The sequence below is a fragment of the Chenopodium album genome, chromosome 8 (genome assembly GCF_948465745.1).
Source record: "Chenopodium album chromosome 8, dcCheAlbu1.1, whole genome shotgun sequence".
Lineage (NCBI taxonomy): Eukaryota > Viridiplantae > Streptophyta > Magnoliopsida > Caryophyllales > Amaranthaceae > Chenopodium > Chenopodium album.
In genome coordinates this window covers 73,733,323-73,749,816 of record NC_137841.1, presented here as the reverse complement: position 1 = coordinate 73,749,816, position 16,494 = coordinate 73,733,323, and the positions used below count along the sequence as shown (strand labels likewise).

At 34.9% G+C, this 16,494-nt stretch overlaps 1 protein-coding gene across 1 annotated transcript; it reads right to left on the bottom strand.

Moving 5' to 3' along the window:
* Positions 1-9,242: 9,242 nt before the first annotated feature.
* Positions 9,243-11,082, bottom strand: LOC145642365 (protein phosphatase 2C 37-like). Its single transcript, XM_081693519.1, has 3 exons — positions 10,525-11,082; positions 10,084-10,407; positions 9,243-9,991 (listed from the first exon to the last, which is right to left on the bottom strand). Exons 1-3 carry the CDS (start codon positions 10,963-10,965, stop codon positions 9,554-9,556), a joined length of 1,203 nt encoding a protein of 400 aa, XP_081549645.1. The 5' UTR covers positions 10,966-11,082; the 3' UTR covers positions 9,243-9,553.
* Between the last annotated feature and the right edge of the window lie 5,412 nt (positions 11,083-16,494).

Sequence of the window (16,494 nt, the reverse complement as noted above, 5' to 3'; positions counted from 1 at the left end):
CAAGTTTAGATCGATGGATCGTTTTGTTACTAAAATGAGAATTTCAGGAATGAAGGAAGAGAAATGGTGCTTGGAATTTTTGAATATGTAATGCATTTTGTGATTTAATTAATAAGAGAAATGTTTTGTTCACTTCACTCGTATTATGGTGGTTGACATATTGTTTCTCTAGTATAGTTTAAATAAAATATTAGAAATAATAATCTCAACTTTTTGCTACAATAATCTCAACTTTAGATTATTCTGGAATAATTCGAATTTTGGAGAACTTCTCTTTCTTCAATCCTTAACCGGTCAACAAAAATCAATGACTTACTATACCAAGTCACTTAACACGTGTCAAACCCTAATTGGTCCAAATATTTAAAAAAAAAAAAAAACAAAATAACCTAGCCAGCCTCTACTCCCCAATCGTTCCACCCTAACCTCCACCACCACTGCCAGTCCGCTACTCCTCCCCTCGTTGGAACGCCGCGTCTCCCCCATCCCTTGCGTCGTCGTTTTCCCCCCTCCCCGTAACCCCTCTTATTCCCCCACGCAGCCATCGAAACCCCGAAAATCAGTAGTATTCTGGGAAAGAACGGCGCTCACTAAACCATCCAAAACGCTCAATTTCCAACCGAAACCTCTGATTTCTCTGACCCATTAATCAAATTTGAAAAACTAGGTTCTAGGTTTTCTCTCTCATCACAATATTTAGCGAATTGTTCTGAAAATCCTTGAAATTTCAAGAGTTCATCTGTAATGGCTAAATAATCTTCTAAGGTTGGTCTTAAGTGAGATGGGTATGGTTCAATTGCATGTATTTTTGGGTTTTTCTTAGTTTTATTTGGGCCAATTGACCAGATTGGTAAATAAAAAAGACCTCTAGCCGCAATTTGGTAAAAAAAACTTACTCCGACGACAGTTTGGTAAAAAAAGCTAACAATATGCGACAATTTGGTAAAAATAATAAACTCTGGCGACATTTTGACAAAAAAATCTATTTTTTTTTCCCGACAAACTCTTTAAAAATCCTATTTTAATTTGTTTTTGTGTTCTTAAATTTATTTTTTTCATTTACAATATTGAATTTACATATCATTCCTTTTTATTTCCAACCCCTTTTTTAAAAAATTTCGTTAACAAGGGGTATGAAACTTAAGTGAAAATTGATACTTAACGTTTTTTTTCTTCAAATTGTTATTTCCGTAAAAAAGGGTTGGTAAAATAACAAGAAAAACGAACTATATTAAGCATTCGCGAGTAATTTATCGAAAATTTTTGTATTTTTTGGGTTAAGTGTCGCCTGAGATTATTTTATTTACCAAATTGTCGCTTAAGGTTAGTTTTTTTACCAATTTGTCGCCGGAGTAATTTTTTTACCAAATTGTTGCTAAGGGTCTTTTTTATTTACCAATCTGGTCAATTGGCCGTTTTATTTGTTTTGATTTTCGTAGTTGTGATTTCTAAATGTAGTATGTTGTTTTTGGGGGAAATTTGCTTCCTTTTCTTGGTGGTCTGCCTTTTTTCCAACTGGGTTTAGGTTTGCAATTGAGGAGGAGATTTTAAAAAAAAAATGACTAGATTAGAGATTTACTTCCAAAATCGCAGCCACGAAATCCATAATCAAAGCCACAAAGCCCCAAATTTACAGCCACGAAACCCACAATCACATCCACGAATCTACAAAATTGCAGCCACGAAAACGAAGGTTTCAGGGGAGGTTTAGGTGTTTTCGAGAGCAGGGGAGAGGTTTCAAGGGAGGTTCACAACCGGGCGGCGTATAGGTGGCTGGATTTCGTGGTTGGGGTCAATTGAGTTGGAGACGGTGGCGAGAGGAGGGGTAACAATGGGCGGCGTTCAGGCGAGGGTAGGGGAAACCGGTGGAGTTAGGGCGACTGCCGGCGTTGAGGGGTGGCAGATTATATTATTGGCGTCAAGTCGTCAAGAGTTTGGGTGGGATCATTGTTTTTTTTTATTTAACCAATTAACATGTGGCACGTGTCATTTTTAAAAAAATTAATCTATTCAATCGGTCACAGACTTTTGGGATTGAAGAAAAAGAGGAACCCTCAAAGTTCGGATTATTCTAGCAAAAATCTTCAAATTTGGGATTATTATTTCTTATTTTTCCTAGTTTTAATTATGAGTTTATTAGTTATACTTATTACCTTTTTAGTGGATGGTAAGACCGCATAATACTCTGTATTTGATTATAATAATCTATACCTATTATTTAAAAACACTAACCACAAATTCATACTAAGCCACTTGTCACCATAATCACTCATATGTCACATGTCACCTCCCTTAATCTTTTAATAGAGTAAAATCTATACCTATTATTTAAAAACACTAACCACAAATTCATACTAAGCCACTTGTCACCATAATCACTCATATGTCACATGTCACCTCCCTTAATCTTTTAATAGAGTAAAATCTATACCTATTATTTAAAAACACTAACCACAAATTCATACTAAGCCACTTGTCACCATAATCACTCATATGTCACATGTCACCTCCCTTAATCTTTTAATAGAGTAAAATAAATAATGTTTTAATAAGAAAATGAAGAGTTTCATTTCTAACTTAAATCAATAAGTCATTTCATACCACGCAATATCTATGTATATATATCTAATTAAAATCAAAAACAACATCGACACATATAACACAAATATATATGCAACACATTTCAACAAAAAAAGGGGCCAAAATACTAGTTAACAATGACAAACAAAAATAATAATAATATTTTCTTAAAAAAAAAAAAAAAACAATTCTCTTATGGAAATTACTAAATTAGCCTTCATCTAATTAATTTTAAGAGATATTAATGTGACAAATGCTTTTCAATTGAAACTTTCCTCCGTTTTTTTCAAACTACATCAGCCCCACTTCTTAACATAGGTGAGATCGTAGTTAGAGAATGAAAATGATTTATTGTTTTATTTAAAGGTTTTTAATTTACAGCTACAAGTATTAGTTGTTCAACCGTTTACAAATGCGATAATAATATGATTTTGTGAAATGCAAATGTGTTACTTTAATTTTGTCAATTGATTAAATAGTGGCATGTCATCAGCTACAATATTTCAATAAACAAATAATTGAATCGTAGAAAATCTAATAATTGAACCTCCTATTCCGAACAGGTAAAACACTTCCTATAATTGGGTTCCAGAACATTAAACTCGTTAAAATTGAATATGATAGTCTTTTGTACAAATATATTTGAATGATCTGTAAAATAAAAAAAAGATATTGGAAATAATGTAAATGTAAAAAAAGTTTTAATGAATTTCAATGGAAGATTTTGCAACAACAAGGGGATTTCGTATTGGTATAAACAGGGTTTTTCCAAATTATTTGAGCACATCATAATATTGAAATTCAACTTTGATACCGAGTAGTTTAGGGTTAATGTGTTGCCAGAATTTAGGGTTCATAAGAGATTCAAATCCTTGTTCTTTCTTGGTATATCTATGACAGTTTTTGAGTTTGAGTTTCGAGATGAAACTTGGTTGATATGGATGTTAAATAAGGATGAAGATGTTATTGAAAGGTGGGTTGAGTAATTAAATAGAGAATTCAATTGGGTTGATGCTGATTTCTTCCGAAAGAACAGATTATGTAAACGGTTGTATGATAAATTTGATATGCTATATGGAGTTGCTTTTCTGGATGATAATATTAAATTAATGGATTTTTGCACGATAAATTTTCTTAATCTTATTGAAGGAGATTTTGAAAGGTTAGGGGTGTTTAGATTTCGGGCAAGAGGGTATGCAGATGAATTCTAATTATTTTTTGATTTAATAAATGGACATACTCCAATCCCATATACATGTTAACACATTACACCAATTATAAGTATTTGTTATTAGTTGTTTCGTAATAATACAAGATTATGTTGATTAGTGGTTATTTCTTAATGCCGGAATTAATGACTTCTTTAACATCAAGGGTTATTGTATAATAATCTGGATAACCTGATTTTTGTAAATTGATTGGATAAAAATAAATAGTAAAGATGGAATCTTAAATGTTGTATGACAATGGAAGCCAGGGTTACAAATGATAGGGTTAATGACTTTAGGCTAAATAGGAGAGAAATGAAGAATAGTCTGATTTGAAAAAATTGTATTAGGTTAGCCTGCATTTCATTAGAATTTGTGATGGATTGTTTGGGTTTAAAATTAAAAAGGTTATGCTTGGCCCTAGTGCATTGCATTGATCCAGACTAGTTTTTGGATTAGGTAAATAAGAGATTTATCTTGAGATAAAATGTTAGGGTTAGTGAGTGTACAGCGGAAATTGATAATTGGCAAGATAAGTAGTGAAAAATGAACTTACGATTTTATGTAATGACGAACACTTTTATTCTATTATTTCTTAAAAGGTTTATATTATTCTCTATATTACTCTTTAAAGAGTATTACAAAGTAGGTATGGCTTCTTGTGTTGTATTTAGTGATTGAATGCCCATGACCTATATTTATAGGTGGTGTAGATGGAGCTTGGAAGATCTAGCCGAAATATTCTAGAAATTCCTCTATCATTCTTGTATCCATATTCTAGAATATTCATGAATCATGTATTACATTCTAACTAACAGCTTCCAATGTCAATAATGCTCTAGAACATTCAAGTAGGATATTATTCTAGGGATTTCAAAAGCCTCTAAAATATACACAATACTTCACCAAAATAATGGGCTTATAAAATTTGGGCTATATTCAACGCAAAAAGTAAAATGTCTTTATGCATAAATTTTGTCAATGGTAATAAAATTAGATTTTGGCTAATAAAAAGTAAGGTAAGTTGAGAATCTTGAGATAAGAGTCCAGGAGTAAGGTGTTTTACTTGTAGTGGATATTTTCTCAGTTTCGAGGGAGGGGAATCAAAGTCTGGCCTTGGGATCCTTTGTGAAGCACCAAGCTCTCCTCATAACTAAAGCACATTGGAGTATTACTCCTACGGGTAATCGGTTGTAATTGCTGATTTTTGATGTCATAAGAGTATATCATATCGGAGATTCCTAACAAAAGCGTACAAGTAGGGGTGTTCGTAGTGCGGTTTGGATCATAAAATACTCTGACACCATAACATCAACCCTTTACAACCTCCAACATATTCGTAACAAGTGAGACTTGTATACAGATTATCAACATATATCTCAAAACTGTAATCATAAAGTAGACCGAACTTGCATCCTCTATCAATATCATTAGCAGGGTCGACATCTTCTATGGTTAATACAAGAGTTTTGTCGTGATTGTTGTTGTAACATTCAACATGTTTAGACATGAAATCTGGGGAATCAATTAAAGAACACCCTGTTTTGCACACACACCTGAATCGTAAAAGGCTTTTCACCGGCAGCCTCGCCATCATTATTTTTTCAATTTTTCTTGTGTTTTACGTTGTCATTGTGGCTGTCCAATGTAGAAGATGGTGGTTGTGGGTTGTGACTGTCGACGTGGTGGCGTAGGTCGTATCGGTGTCGTGTCGTCGTGATTACCAATTGCCGCTAATCGAAGTTACATGTAACCGGTTTCTTTTACTTTCCACTTTTAAAATGTAACAATAAACTCAAAGCAAATCACAAAAAACTGAAATTACATTATTCAATTTTAGGGGGGAAAGTAGTAAATTACACTTGCCTCATATATGAGTAATATGACTGATTTTCGTGAGAATTAATTACTAACTAGTTTTTTGGCCCGGGCGCTGCCCCGGGTCATTGTATGCATATAAAAATACTATATTAAAAAGAAAAATTAGAAAAAATAATCCCAACTTTCATTTATTCTGGAATAATCCGAACTTTGGGGGGTCTTCTTTTTCTTCAATCCCAAATACCGGTTACCGGTTGAATGAGTTATTTATTTATTTTTTTAATTAAAGTGACACGTGTCACGAATCAATTGGCTAAAAAATTAAAAAAAAAAATTAAAAAAAAATTAAGAACAAAACCCACCAGCCAAAGCCCAACCACCTAGCCAATCCGGCAACCGCCCATGCCAGCCACCTACATACATTGGTGGTTTTATAAAAACAATATCGACCATTTGTTAATTATTAATTAATATGAAGTAACTAAATATTATATCGTATCATTAAAATTTCTTCTAGTAACAAATTTCTTAGTTAAAAAAAAAACCTTTATTTAAATTTGGGTTACACATTTTAATACTTAAATATAAGTGTATAACTTATACTAAAGGTTGAGTAATGGAAAAAAATGAAATTAATTTTATAATTATATTGTTGTCAAAATATACACATATAAGTTGGCTATTAAAATTTTTGTATTTATGAACATGAATAACTCTTTTTAATACAACTTTATTATCATAAGATTTGTTGTTGGAGTAATGGTTAGAGTTTAATTTTAATGAAGATGAGGTCATGGGTTCAAATACTATTGCTCACAAATTATTAATTTTTGTGTGGAAACATTGATGATTGGTAATAGTATGTGACATGAGCAGAATAGCGGATGAATTTAGAGAATCACGAGTAATTTGACGCTTAATATTGCCGCACAAACACTTTTTTTTTAACAAAGCTGGGCTCTAAGTGGAATTGGGCCCTCAAGTTTGTGTTAAAATGGATATAATCATCCTGAGTAGGCCAATTTGCATTGCGGTTAAAAAATTTACCAAACTTTTAGAATTGAGACAATTAGATATTTTTTGAGCCTTTACTACCTCGAATCTATTCTTGTATATTAAATACAATTTGCACTTATGTTATTTTTTTGCCATTTTCGAACTCAATTCGGCTCCTTAAAACTTAAAATGACCCCTAAAACCTTAAATGAACATTTTTTAGCATGTAAATCGATGAAAAAATTGAATTAGGCTGCAATTTACAATTTATAACAACTTATGGGCTGTAATTTGCAATTTTTTTCAAATGACTGCAATATGCAAAATACAAGTTTTAAATGGCCGCAATAATTTGCAATTCTTCCAAACTATTAAGTATAATAGGGCAATTATGTATACGAGTCTTAACTATCACCCTCAATACTTTAACCATATTTGACATCCCCTCTGTTTGAGTCATTAATAGGAGGAAAATCAATTTTGTGATGGAACTCAAAATGGTTTATTCAAGTATAAAATAATTGAGATAAAACCCAAAAACCAAAATGTTCAACATTTCATAATTAAAGCCAAGAATAATTAGTCATCCCATGACCCATCTAGCCTACCATTACAAATTTTAATTTACAATGGATAACATTATACAAGTAGCTAGTTTACCATTCCATGGAAGTATAATGGACCTTATTGCCCTTTCAATTTCTTTAATCATAAACCCAACTGACCAATCAGTACGTAACATCTTTTGTTTTATTTACCAATTTTACCCTCATTGTTTTCCATTGTGATGCATACGTGTATTATCTTCTAATAATAATAAATAATATGGGAATATATAGGATAATATTAGGACAAAGTTGTAGCTCTTCAAACCTTTGAAAGGCCTTTCAACTTGGAATCATAATCTTCCCATATCTTGTCATTAATTATCTCCCAACTTTTTTCTCCTGGAAAAAAGATAAGTTGATAGCCCTACTTCCATTTTCTTCCATCCACTCAAAAAAAAAGCAAAACAAACATCTTACAGTATTGTTCTTCTCTTGAATGATTCTGTTTTTCATTCAACAAAAGTTGTAGTTTTTACTGTTATCAAATCGCTATATAGTACTCTTTTGACTAATTACTAGTTGAACAAACAAACTAAGATTTAGTTTTTTTTTTTACTATTATATTATGGTCAAAGTTTAATACTGTACTTCAAGTATACATTATTCTTCAAGTTTAATAAACAAACATATAAATTGGTGGATACAATTCCCTCTTTTTTATTTTATTTTATTTATCTTACATTTTTATAACAAAGATGCAATCACCGATTATTTTTGTGGTGGAGTAGATACATAAGAAAACTAGTTTGATTTTCCATTGGATATTAAATTTGTTTTGTATGATCTATTAGATATATAACACATCCATGAAGGTCAGTATCGACTTGCACAGTTACCAAATTCTTGTGAATACAATCTTCAATACACTTAGGGCCTATTCTCATTGACTAAACTCAGCTGAACTGAACTGAACTGAACTGAATATTTTATAAGAGAAGGAAATTAGGAGCTGAGCTGAACTGAACTGAACTGAGCTGAACTGAACTGAACTGAGCTAAGCTGAACTGAACTGGACTGAATTGAATTTCAACATAACAGAACATGCCCTTATTTGTTATAACTCTTGTATCTGGTAGTCGGGTACCCCTCATTAAAGTTACTCCGTATCAAAGCCCAAATATCATTAGGGATCTTTTGAATTCTCCGTACTGTATATCATATCTTTGGTGCTATCAGCCAGCTGCATATAATAAATCTAGCACAATCTTACTACAAGTAGACCTAACAAAGTAGCACTATTTGTTTCTGTTACATCAACCTCAGCTCAAAGCTGTCAAATAAAGGAAACTCAAAGAAAAGTGTTGTACGTTTCATCAATTAATCCTTAGTACAAGGACAAGATGCAATCTAACCTTACATCAAGGGTAAGATTGAAATCATTTATCATTTTAGCCTTCATCAAAGGATAAGATGCAATTAACCATAAACCAAGAACAAGACGGAAATCATTGATCAATAGCTTTGATCCAAGCATTATCCAAGGATTAAATGGAAATCAATGATATATACTAATAAACTTAAAGCTTATGATGGACCATGCTAGGCCTACAATCGCCCACAAACCAAGTCAATCGGTTTCGAAGCAAGACCGAAGATGATCAACTTAGAGCTTATTATGGACCATGCTAGGCCTACAATCACCCACAAACCAAGTCACTTGGGTTTCGAAGCAAGGCCGAACCAAAACATGCAACCCGTAACCATAAGACATTGTGATGATGGATCGAGTACCGATGATGATGATGTTGCAATTAAGACAAGCAAGCTAGTTGATATGTCTTGAGGAACACTAATTAAATCCCCCAACACACCACAGATTAATAGGATATGTACCCTTCACGAAATTAAGACCAAGTCTTACTTTCAAATCACGCTTATGATTACACTATTTTCATATCAAATTCACCATAAATTATAACCATGTTAGTGGGCCTCTCTAAATATCTCCTCTATTATTCTTCTATCTTTGAGCATCCCCTTTCACTAATTTCATAATTAAAATAATAATAACAATAATACTCGAAATAAGTTAATTGGGAATTAAAATATCGACTAATAGATACAATTAATTAGTTTAATATAGACATAGTACAAATTAATTACCACGATTTTCTTTTTTTACAATTTGATGAATCTAACATCATCGTGGATGATTCCTCCTATACCCAAAGTTGCCCTTCCTTCCATACATTTGGCCATTTTTTTTAACCATCAATATTAGGAAACCTTCCTACAAAGAAACGCTAATAAAATTAAAAAAATAAAAATCTAAAAATTCCCAACCTACTAACAACAAAACTAGCTCAAAATTTCAATCATTCTTTTTTATTGTAATTTCATTCATTTCCTAAGATCAACTACAACAACACTGACATTATCAGCGCTTTGCCTCGCCAAAGCCAACTTCGTCAGCAAAATCGAAGCATCCGAACACGCCTTATCGGAACTATCCTTTGTAGCCGCGACCACCGCTTCGTTCCCAGGGGAACGAGGCGGCGATGCCGGCTTTTCGGCATTAATCAAGCACATCCTCGCCACGGCCGCAGCCGTTTCGTTCGATACAACATCCCATAGTCCATCACTAGCTAAAATCAAACACTCGTCATCTGAGGTCCGATCCGTAACCGTTACTTCCGGGTCGGGTATTACATACGGTTTTAGATAATTATCTCCAATTGCTCTGGACATTGCTAACATTCCCAGCACTCTTGCACCGTCCCAATATATTACTCGACCACCCGCTTCTTCAATCCGGGTCAACTCATCGGGTCTATCCGGCTGCAAAAACAAATTCAAATAAATATCAATTCTCCACCTTTGAATAATAATAAAATCGTAATTATGACGTCATAATGGACCGGTGAAATTACCTTATGATCGTTGGATAAAGGGATGGCGACGCCTTTACGGCAAAGCACGGCGCGTGAATCACCACAGTTTGAAACAACGATTTTTTCCGGCGTTACGACGGAGACAACGGCGGTAGATCCGACGGCGTCGCACTGCGGTGTTTGCAGCTCACATCGACAGCTCGTCGATGTTGAAGCACCGGCGTTGTTCTTCGCTCTATCTCCTACTTCCTTATCCATTCTAGTAAAGCTCTGAGACAACGCTTGAGTCCAGTCATCGTCTTCGTTTTTCTCGATCTCTTCCTTAACAATCGCATGCATCCGCTCTTTACATCTTTTCGCAACCTATAATAACAAGCAAAAATCAATCAGCACCAAAAAATAAAATCAACTCACGCGCTCAAATTTTTCGAATCGGATAAGAAAAAATGAGATTGATTCTCAAAGTTGTCGAGTAATTACATGAGAGCAGCCATGGCCGTCGTAGACACCGTAGAAATGAAATCCGGGTTGATTTTTGGAGTCATCTTTTTTGCAGAAAGAAGGACGAATGGTAACCGCATCTTCCATATCTCTTCTCCGACCACAAACAGAAGTGTAACCGAACTTAGGAAAGTCATTCTCAAGCGTAGATTCCTTAGGTTTTTCGCCGGGAAATTTCAAGGTCAAAAACTTCTCACACTCACGCGCCGCCGGTAGAATCAACGTCGGCTGTTGTTGTTGTGGTTGTTGATCTTGATCTTCGATTTTGCGGCGTTTGAAGCGAGTAGTATCAGCAATATCGGTGATAAACTTGATCTGACGGAGTTCCATTCTCCTCCGACGAGCAGTTCGTGAGGCCGGTTCGACCGGACTGGTAGGTTCATTCTCACCAACGTTAATACCACAACACATTCCCGCCATTTGATCCGAAAAAGTAATAGTAGTAGCAATGATGAATAGTAGAAAGAATAAAACCGGGTTTAGACCGGAGTATAAAATTTGAGAGAGAGAGAGAGAGAGAGAGAGAGAAAGGTAGAAGTGAGGAAATAATGGAGAGAGAGAAATGGGAGAGGGGAAGAGGGGTCTTTAAAAAAAGAAGGGAAAAGACGGGCAGAGGAAAAGGGGTGCCCGTGAATGAAGCGGGCAGGGGGAGACACGTCGAGTTGGAGTGACGTAGAGTAAAGAAAGGTGGAAGGAGAGCCGTTGGATTAGAGAGGAGAGATGAATGGAGTTTGAGAAGAGAAAGAACACGTGGAGATAGGTTTTGACGGGTGGGAGGTGGGGAATTAGGAAGGATACGTGGACCAATTAGGGAATAACACGAACTGTTCAACCGGCCTTTCTTTTCTGACACGCATGTGGTCCTTTTGTTGCACCACCCGTACCCAACCTCGCGCCCAACACACTCACCCTTCTTTTTTTATTATTTTTTATTTTTTGGTTTCCTATGTTTTTTTTTTTACCGTTTCTTTTTTTGAAATAACCATGTTACCTTGCTATTTTATTTTATTTTTAAAATCCAAATATGGTACACACTTCACAGGTAGTGATAGACCACTACCAGGTATGGACTCATTGGGTCCATATCAGGGACAAATATGTAATTTTGCGCAATATTTCCATGGTAAGTCATCAGATTGTACTATGGTGTAAAAAAAATATTCTCTCTCCTCTTATAATTCTACAGTAACAGTATTCAACTCTAAGATAACTGTATTAAAATTAACCATAACAGTATACAATTCAATAATAACAGTATACAAGTCAATAATAACGCAGCACCGACAACCAACCTCTACCCCCTCATATCCAAAATCTTTCGATCTCTGAGAATTGAACCCACCGTTTTTCATGGCTGCAATTGTAAGTATAGACCTTGAACATTCTTCGTCAACCTTCGACTATCATCTTTCATCAACCAAATTTCGAATAACTCCTTTAATTTGAATCAGCCACAAAATTCTCACCTTCAGTACATCGAGCACCGCTCCTTGAAGGGAAGATTACTGCAACTTTGATGGGGTTTTTGTGGGACTGATTTTCCGACCACCGGAGCTTTTTCTCGTGAGTGGTAGTTTTTTGAGTTCCTGTTTTTTTCACCCTCTAATCCTTCTTCCTTTTCCATTTTGTTTTAGCTTTTTAAATTTTACAATTTTTTTACGTTTTTTTTTTTTTTTTTTATTGTGGTATGGACTCCAACTATCCATACCTGGTAGTGGTCTATACTTACTCCGCACTTCACACATATGGAATTTATTTACTGCTAAGCTGGCAAGGGTTGAATTTGTTGGGTCCAATTTTGGATTTTTGATTGGGAAAGCTTTGATCCTCTAATAAGCTGTTATGAAATATATAGAAATTAGAGGATTAAGAGAAGAAGGTAAAAAGAGAAGTATTACTACTTTTATATATTACTCTTGGTAATATTTTTTGTGTGTCATACAAGTGAAATTACATGGCTATTTATAGTAGTAAAAACCACTATTACATTGTGGGCTATAACCTTAGAGGGTGGCAATTAGGGTTGGCTACTACATTAAATGTAATGAAGAAATTGGAGTGTGGACATTCACACCTTGACTAAATTAATTAACTCTTAACACTCCCCCTTGAATGTCCATACAGAATAGGGTATATGTTGCCTCGTTAAAACCTTGCTAGGTAAAACCCTTTAGGATAAAAGCCATAGCTAAGGGAAAAGAGTACAACAATATATTACTATATGCTTTAGTGTACTGCCTCATTAAAAACCTTGTCAGGAAAAACCCATTGGGATAAAAACCTAATCGAAGGGAAAAAGAGTGCAGTGCATATAATGCTCCCCCTGATTTTAACATAGTTTATGAAGACGACGCATCCCAATCTTGTGGACCAACCGCTCAACACTCTTCGAAGGTAGGGACTTTGTAAACAAGTCTGCAAGATTATCAGATGATTGGATCTGTTGGACATTTATCTTCCCTTCCTTCTGCAAATCGTGTGTAAAGAACAGTTTTGGGGATATATGTTTAGTCCTATCACCTTTAATATATCCTTCAGTTACTTGTGCGATACATGCAGTATTATCTTCATAAATGATGGTTGGACTTTCAGTTACTTCTTTCATCCCACATTCTTCTTGGATATTGCCGATCATTGACCTTAGCCATACACACTCACGTCCTGCTTCATAAAGGGCAATCAACTCAGCATGATTTGATGATGTCGCAGTTAAGGTTTGCTTTGTTGATTTCCAAGAAATTGCAGTTCCACCATAGGTGAACAGATATCCAGTTTGTGACTTGGCGTTTTGTGGGTCTGATAGATATCCAGCATCTGCATATCCGATGAGGGTGGCATCTTGCCTTGATTGATAAAACAAACCAAGATCTTTTGTTCCTCGTAGATATCGTAGTAAGTGTCTTACTCCTTTCCAGTGTCTCTTCGTTGGTGTGTTGCTAAACCTGGCTAACAAATTCACAGAAAAAGCTATGTCTGGTCTAGTATTGTTAGCTAGATACATTAGAGCCCCAATTGCACTTAGATATGGTACTTCAGGACCAAGGACATCCTCGTTTTCCTCTCGAGGTCTAAATGGATCATATTTCATAGTCAAAGACCGAACAATCATCGGGGTGTTTGTTGGGGTCGCTTTGTCCATGAAAAAACGTTTTAACACTCTTTCGGTGTAGTTAGACTGATGGACGAAAATACCATTATTTAAGTGCTCAATTTGCAATCCAAGGCAAAATTTAGTTTGTCCAAGGTCTTTCATCTCAAATTCTTTCATCAAGTATTTTGCAGTTATTTCAAGTTCATTTGGGGTTCCAATGATATTCAAGTCATCAACATAAACTGCAACAATTGCAAACCCTGATTGTGATCTCTTAATGAAAACACAAGGACTGATTTGATTATTCTTGAACCCTTCTTTCATAAGGTATTCACTAAGACGATTATACCACATCCTCCCAGACTGTTTCAATCCATAAAGTGACCTTTTTAATTTTATGGAAAGTTTATGTCTAGGCTTGTGGTTTTCTGGTAATTTTAGTCCATCTGGGACTTTCATATAAATATCTGTATCGAGTGACCCATATAAATATGCGGTCACTACATCCATCAATCGCATCTTTAGTCCTTCTGAGACTGTCAAGCTTACCAGAAATCTTAACGTAGTTGCATCAACTACGGGAGAATATGTCTCCTCATAATCAATCCCTGGAATTTGAGAAAAACCTTGGGCTACAAGTCTTGCCTTGTATCTAACAATTTCATTTTTCTCATTTCGTTTTCTCACAAATACCCACTTGTATCCAACTGGCTTTACACCTTCTGGTGTAAGGGTTATTTTTCCAAACACTTCTCGTTTTTCGAGTGACTTTAACTCTGTCTGCATTGCCTCTTTCCATTTTGGCCAATCATGCCTGCAACGACATTCTTCCACTGTTCTTGGTTCACTATCATTTTCGTCAGATGCCATTTCAATTGCAATGGAATATGCAAATATTTCATTTACGATAACATCATTTCTATTCCAATAATTCCTGGTAGAAACAAAGTTTATTGAAGTTTCATTGTTATCGATGTCATGGTCATCTTGTTCATCCCCTTTCGGATTATCATCTTTTTCTCTATTCTCATCTGTACTTTGTCTTTCTTGACCTTCCGTAAGGGGAATGTTGTTGATCTCATCAGGTCTTTTTAATTTTCTTGGTTTAGAGTCTTTTGAACCAAGTGGTCTTCCACGCTTTCGGCGTGCTAGAGATTCATTTTCAATGATCTTATCACCAGATGGAATTTCAATTCGTGCAGGGGCATTTTCAGCTGGTATATGTGATTTTGTCACTTTCTTTGCATCTATAAATGCATCAGGCAGCTGATTTGCAATGCTTTGTAAATGAACAATTTTCTGAACTTCTTGTTCACACATATTTGTTCGTGGATCAAACATTGACAATTGTGTTGCATTCCAAATGATTTCTATTTCTTTCTTTCGTGGGTCCACTTTCTCTCCCCCTAAGGCTGGGAATACTGTCTCATTGAAATGACAGTCGGCAAATCTGGCCGTAAATAAATCACCGGTCATTGGTTCAAGATATTTAATTATGAAGGGTGATTCAAACCCAACATAAATTCCCAGCCTTCTTTGTGGACCCATCTTTGTTCGTTGGGGTGGAGCAATAGGAACATACACCGCACAACCAAAAATTTTTAGATGTGAGACATTAGGTTCTCGACCAAAAACTAATTGTAGTGGTGAGAACTTATGATATGCAGTTGGTCTCAACCTAATTAGAGTTGCCGCATATATTATGGCATGACCCCAAGCAGATGAAGGCAATTTTGATCTCATCAATAATGGCCTTGCAATCAATTGTAGTCTCTTAATTAATGACTCAGCAAGTCCATTTTGTGTATGAACATGAGCTACTGGATGTTCTACAACAATTCCAATCGACATACAATAATCATTAAATGTTTGGGATGTAAATTCCCCAGCATTGTCAAGCCTTATTCTTTTTATTGTATGGTCTAGAAATTGTGCTCTTAGTTTAATAATTTGAGCAAGGAGTTTTGCAAAAGCAACATTTCTACTGGATAAGAGACTTACATGTGACCATCGAGTTGAGGCATCAATTAATACCATAAAATATCGGAATGGTCCACATGCAGGATTAATTGGTCCACAAATGTCTCCTTGAATCCTCTCTAAAAATGTTGGAGATTCAGTAGCAATTTTGTTCATAGATGGTCTTATTATTAATTTGCCAAGTGAACATGCAGAGCATGTTAATTCATCTGATCGAGGGATTTTAACATTCCTAATTGAATGTCCTACTGAATTTGCTATAATCTTGTGCATCATTCCTGTACCAGGATGACCCAAACGATCATGCCATAAATTTAGCAGATTCTTATTATCTAACTTCTGGTTAGATATCGAATTTATTTCAACTGGTCGTATATCTATATGATATAACCCTGAAGAATATGCTGGCAATTTCTCATACACATGTTTCTTGCCATGTTTTTCTGCCGTGAGGCATAAATATTCCTTTTGATCCACTATCATTGTTTCTAAATGAAAACCATTTTGACGCACATCTTTAAAACTTATAAGATTTCTTCGAGATTTACTCGAATATAAAGCGTCAATAATGATTAATTTTGTTCCATTTGGGAGTATTATGCAAGCTTTTCCAGAACCTTCTATTAGCTTGGCTGACCCAGAAATGGTATTAACATTTGCTTGAAATAATTTTAACTTTAAAAAATATTTTCTATCCTTCAGAATAGTGTGTGTTGTTCCACTGTCCAAAAGGCATTGAAATTTGGAACCAACTTCGGGCAGATCCATATCTTCATAAAATAATAAGTATAAGATTAGTTTAAGATAATTTAACTGGACTTACTTTATTAATGATGAAAAATTAAGAGTACATAACTTGAACATGAAAAAAAAACATA

What these genes read in the sequence shown, in the direction of transcription:
- LOC145642365 (XM_081693519.1), bottom strand. Translation starts at nt 10,965, where the DNA reads ATGGCGGGAATGTGTTGTGGTATTAACGTTGGTGAGAATGAACCTACC. An exon ending in ACGGCCATGGCTGCTCTCAT is followed by an intron (nt 10,408 to 10,524) that starts GTAATTACTCGA and finishes TTGTTATTATAG; the next exon opens with GTTGCGAAAAGATGTAAAGA. An exon ending in CTTTATCCAACGATCATAAG is followed by an intron (nt 9,992 to 10,083) that starts GTAATTTCACCG and finishes TTGTTTTTGCAG; the next exon opens with CCGGATAGACCCGATGAGTT.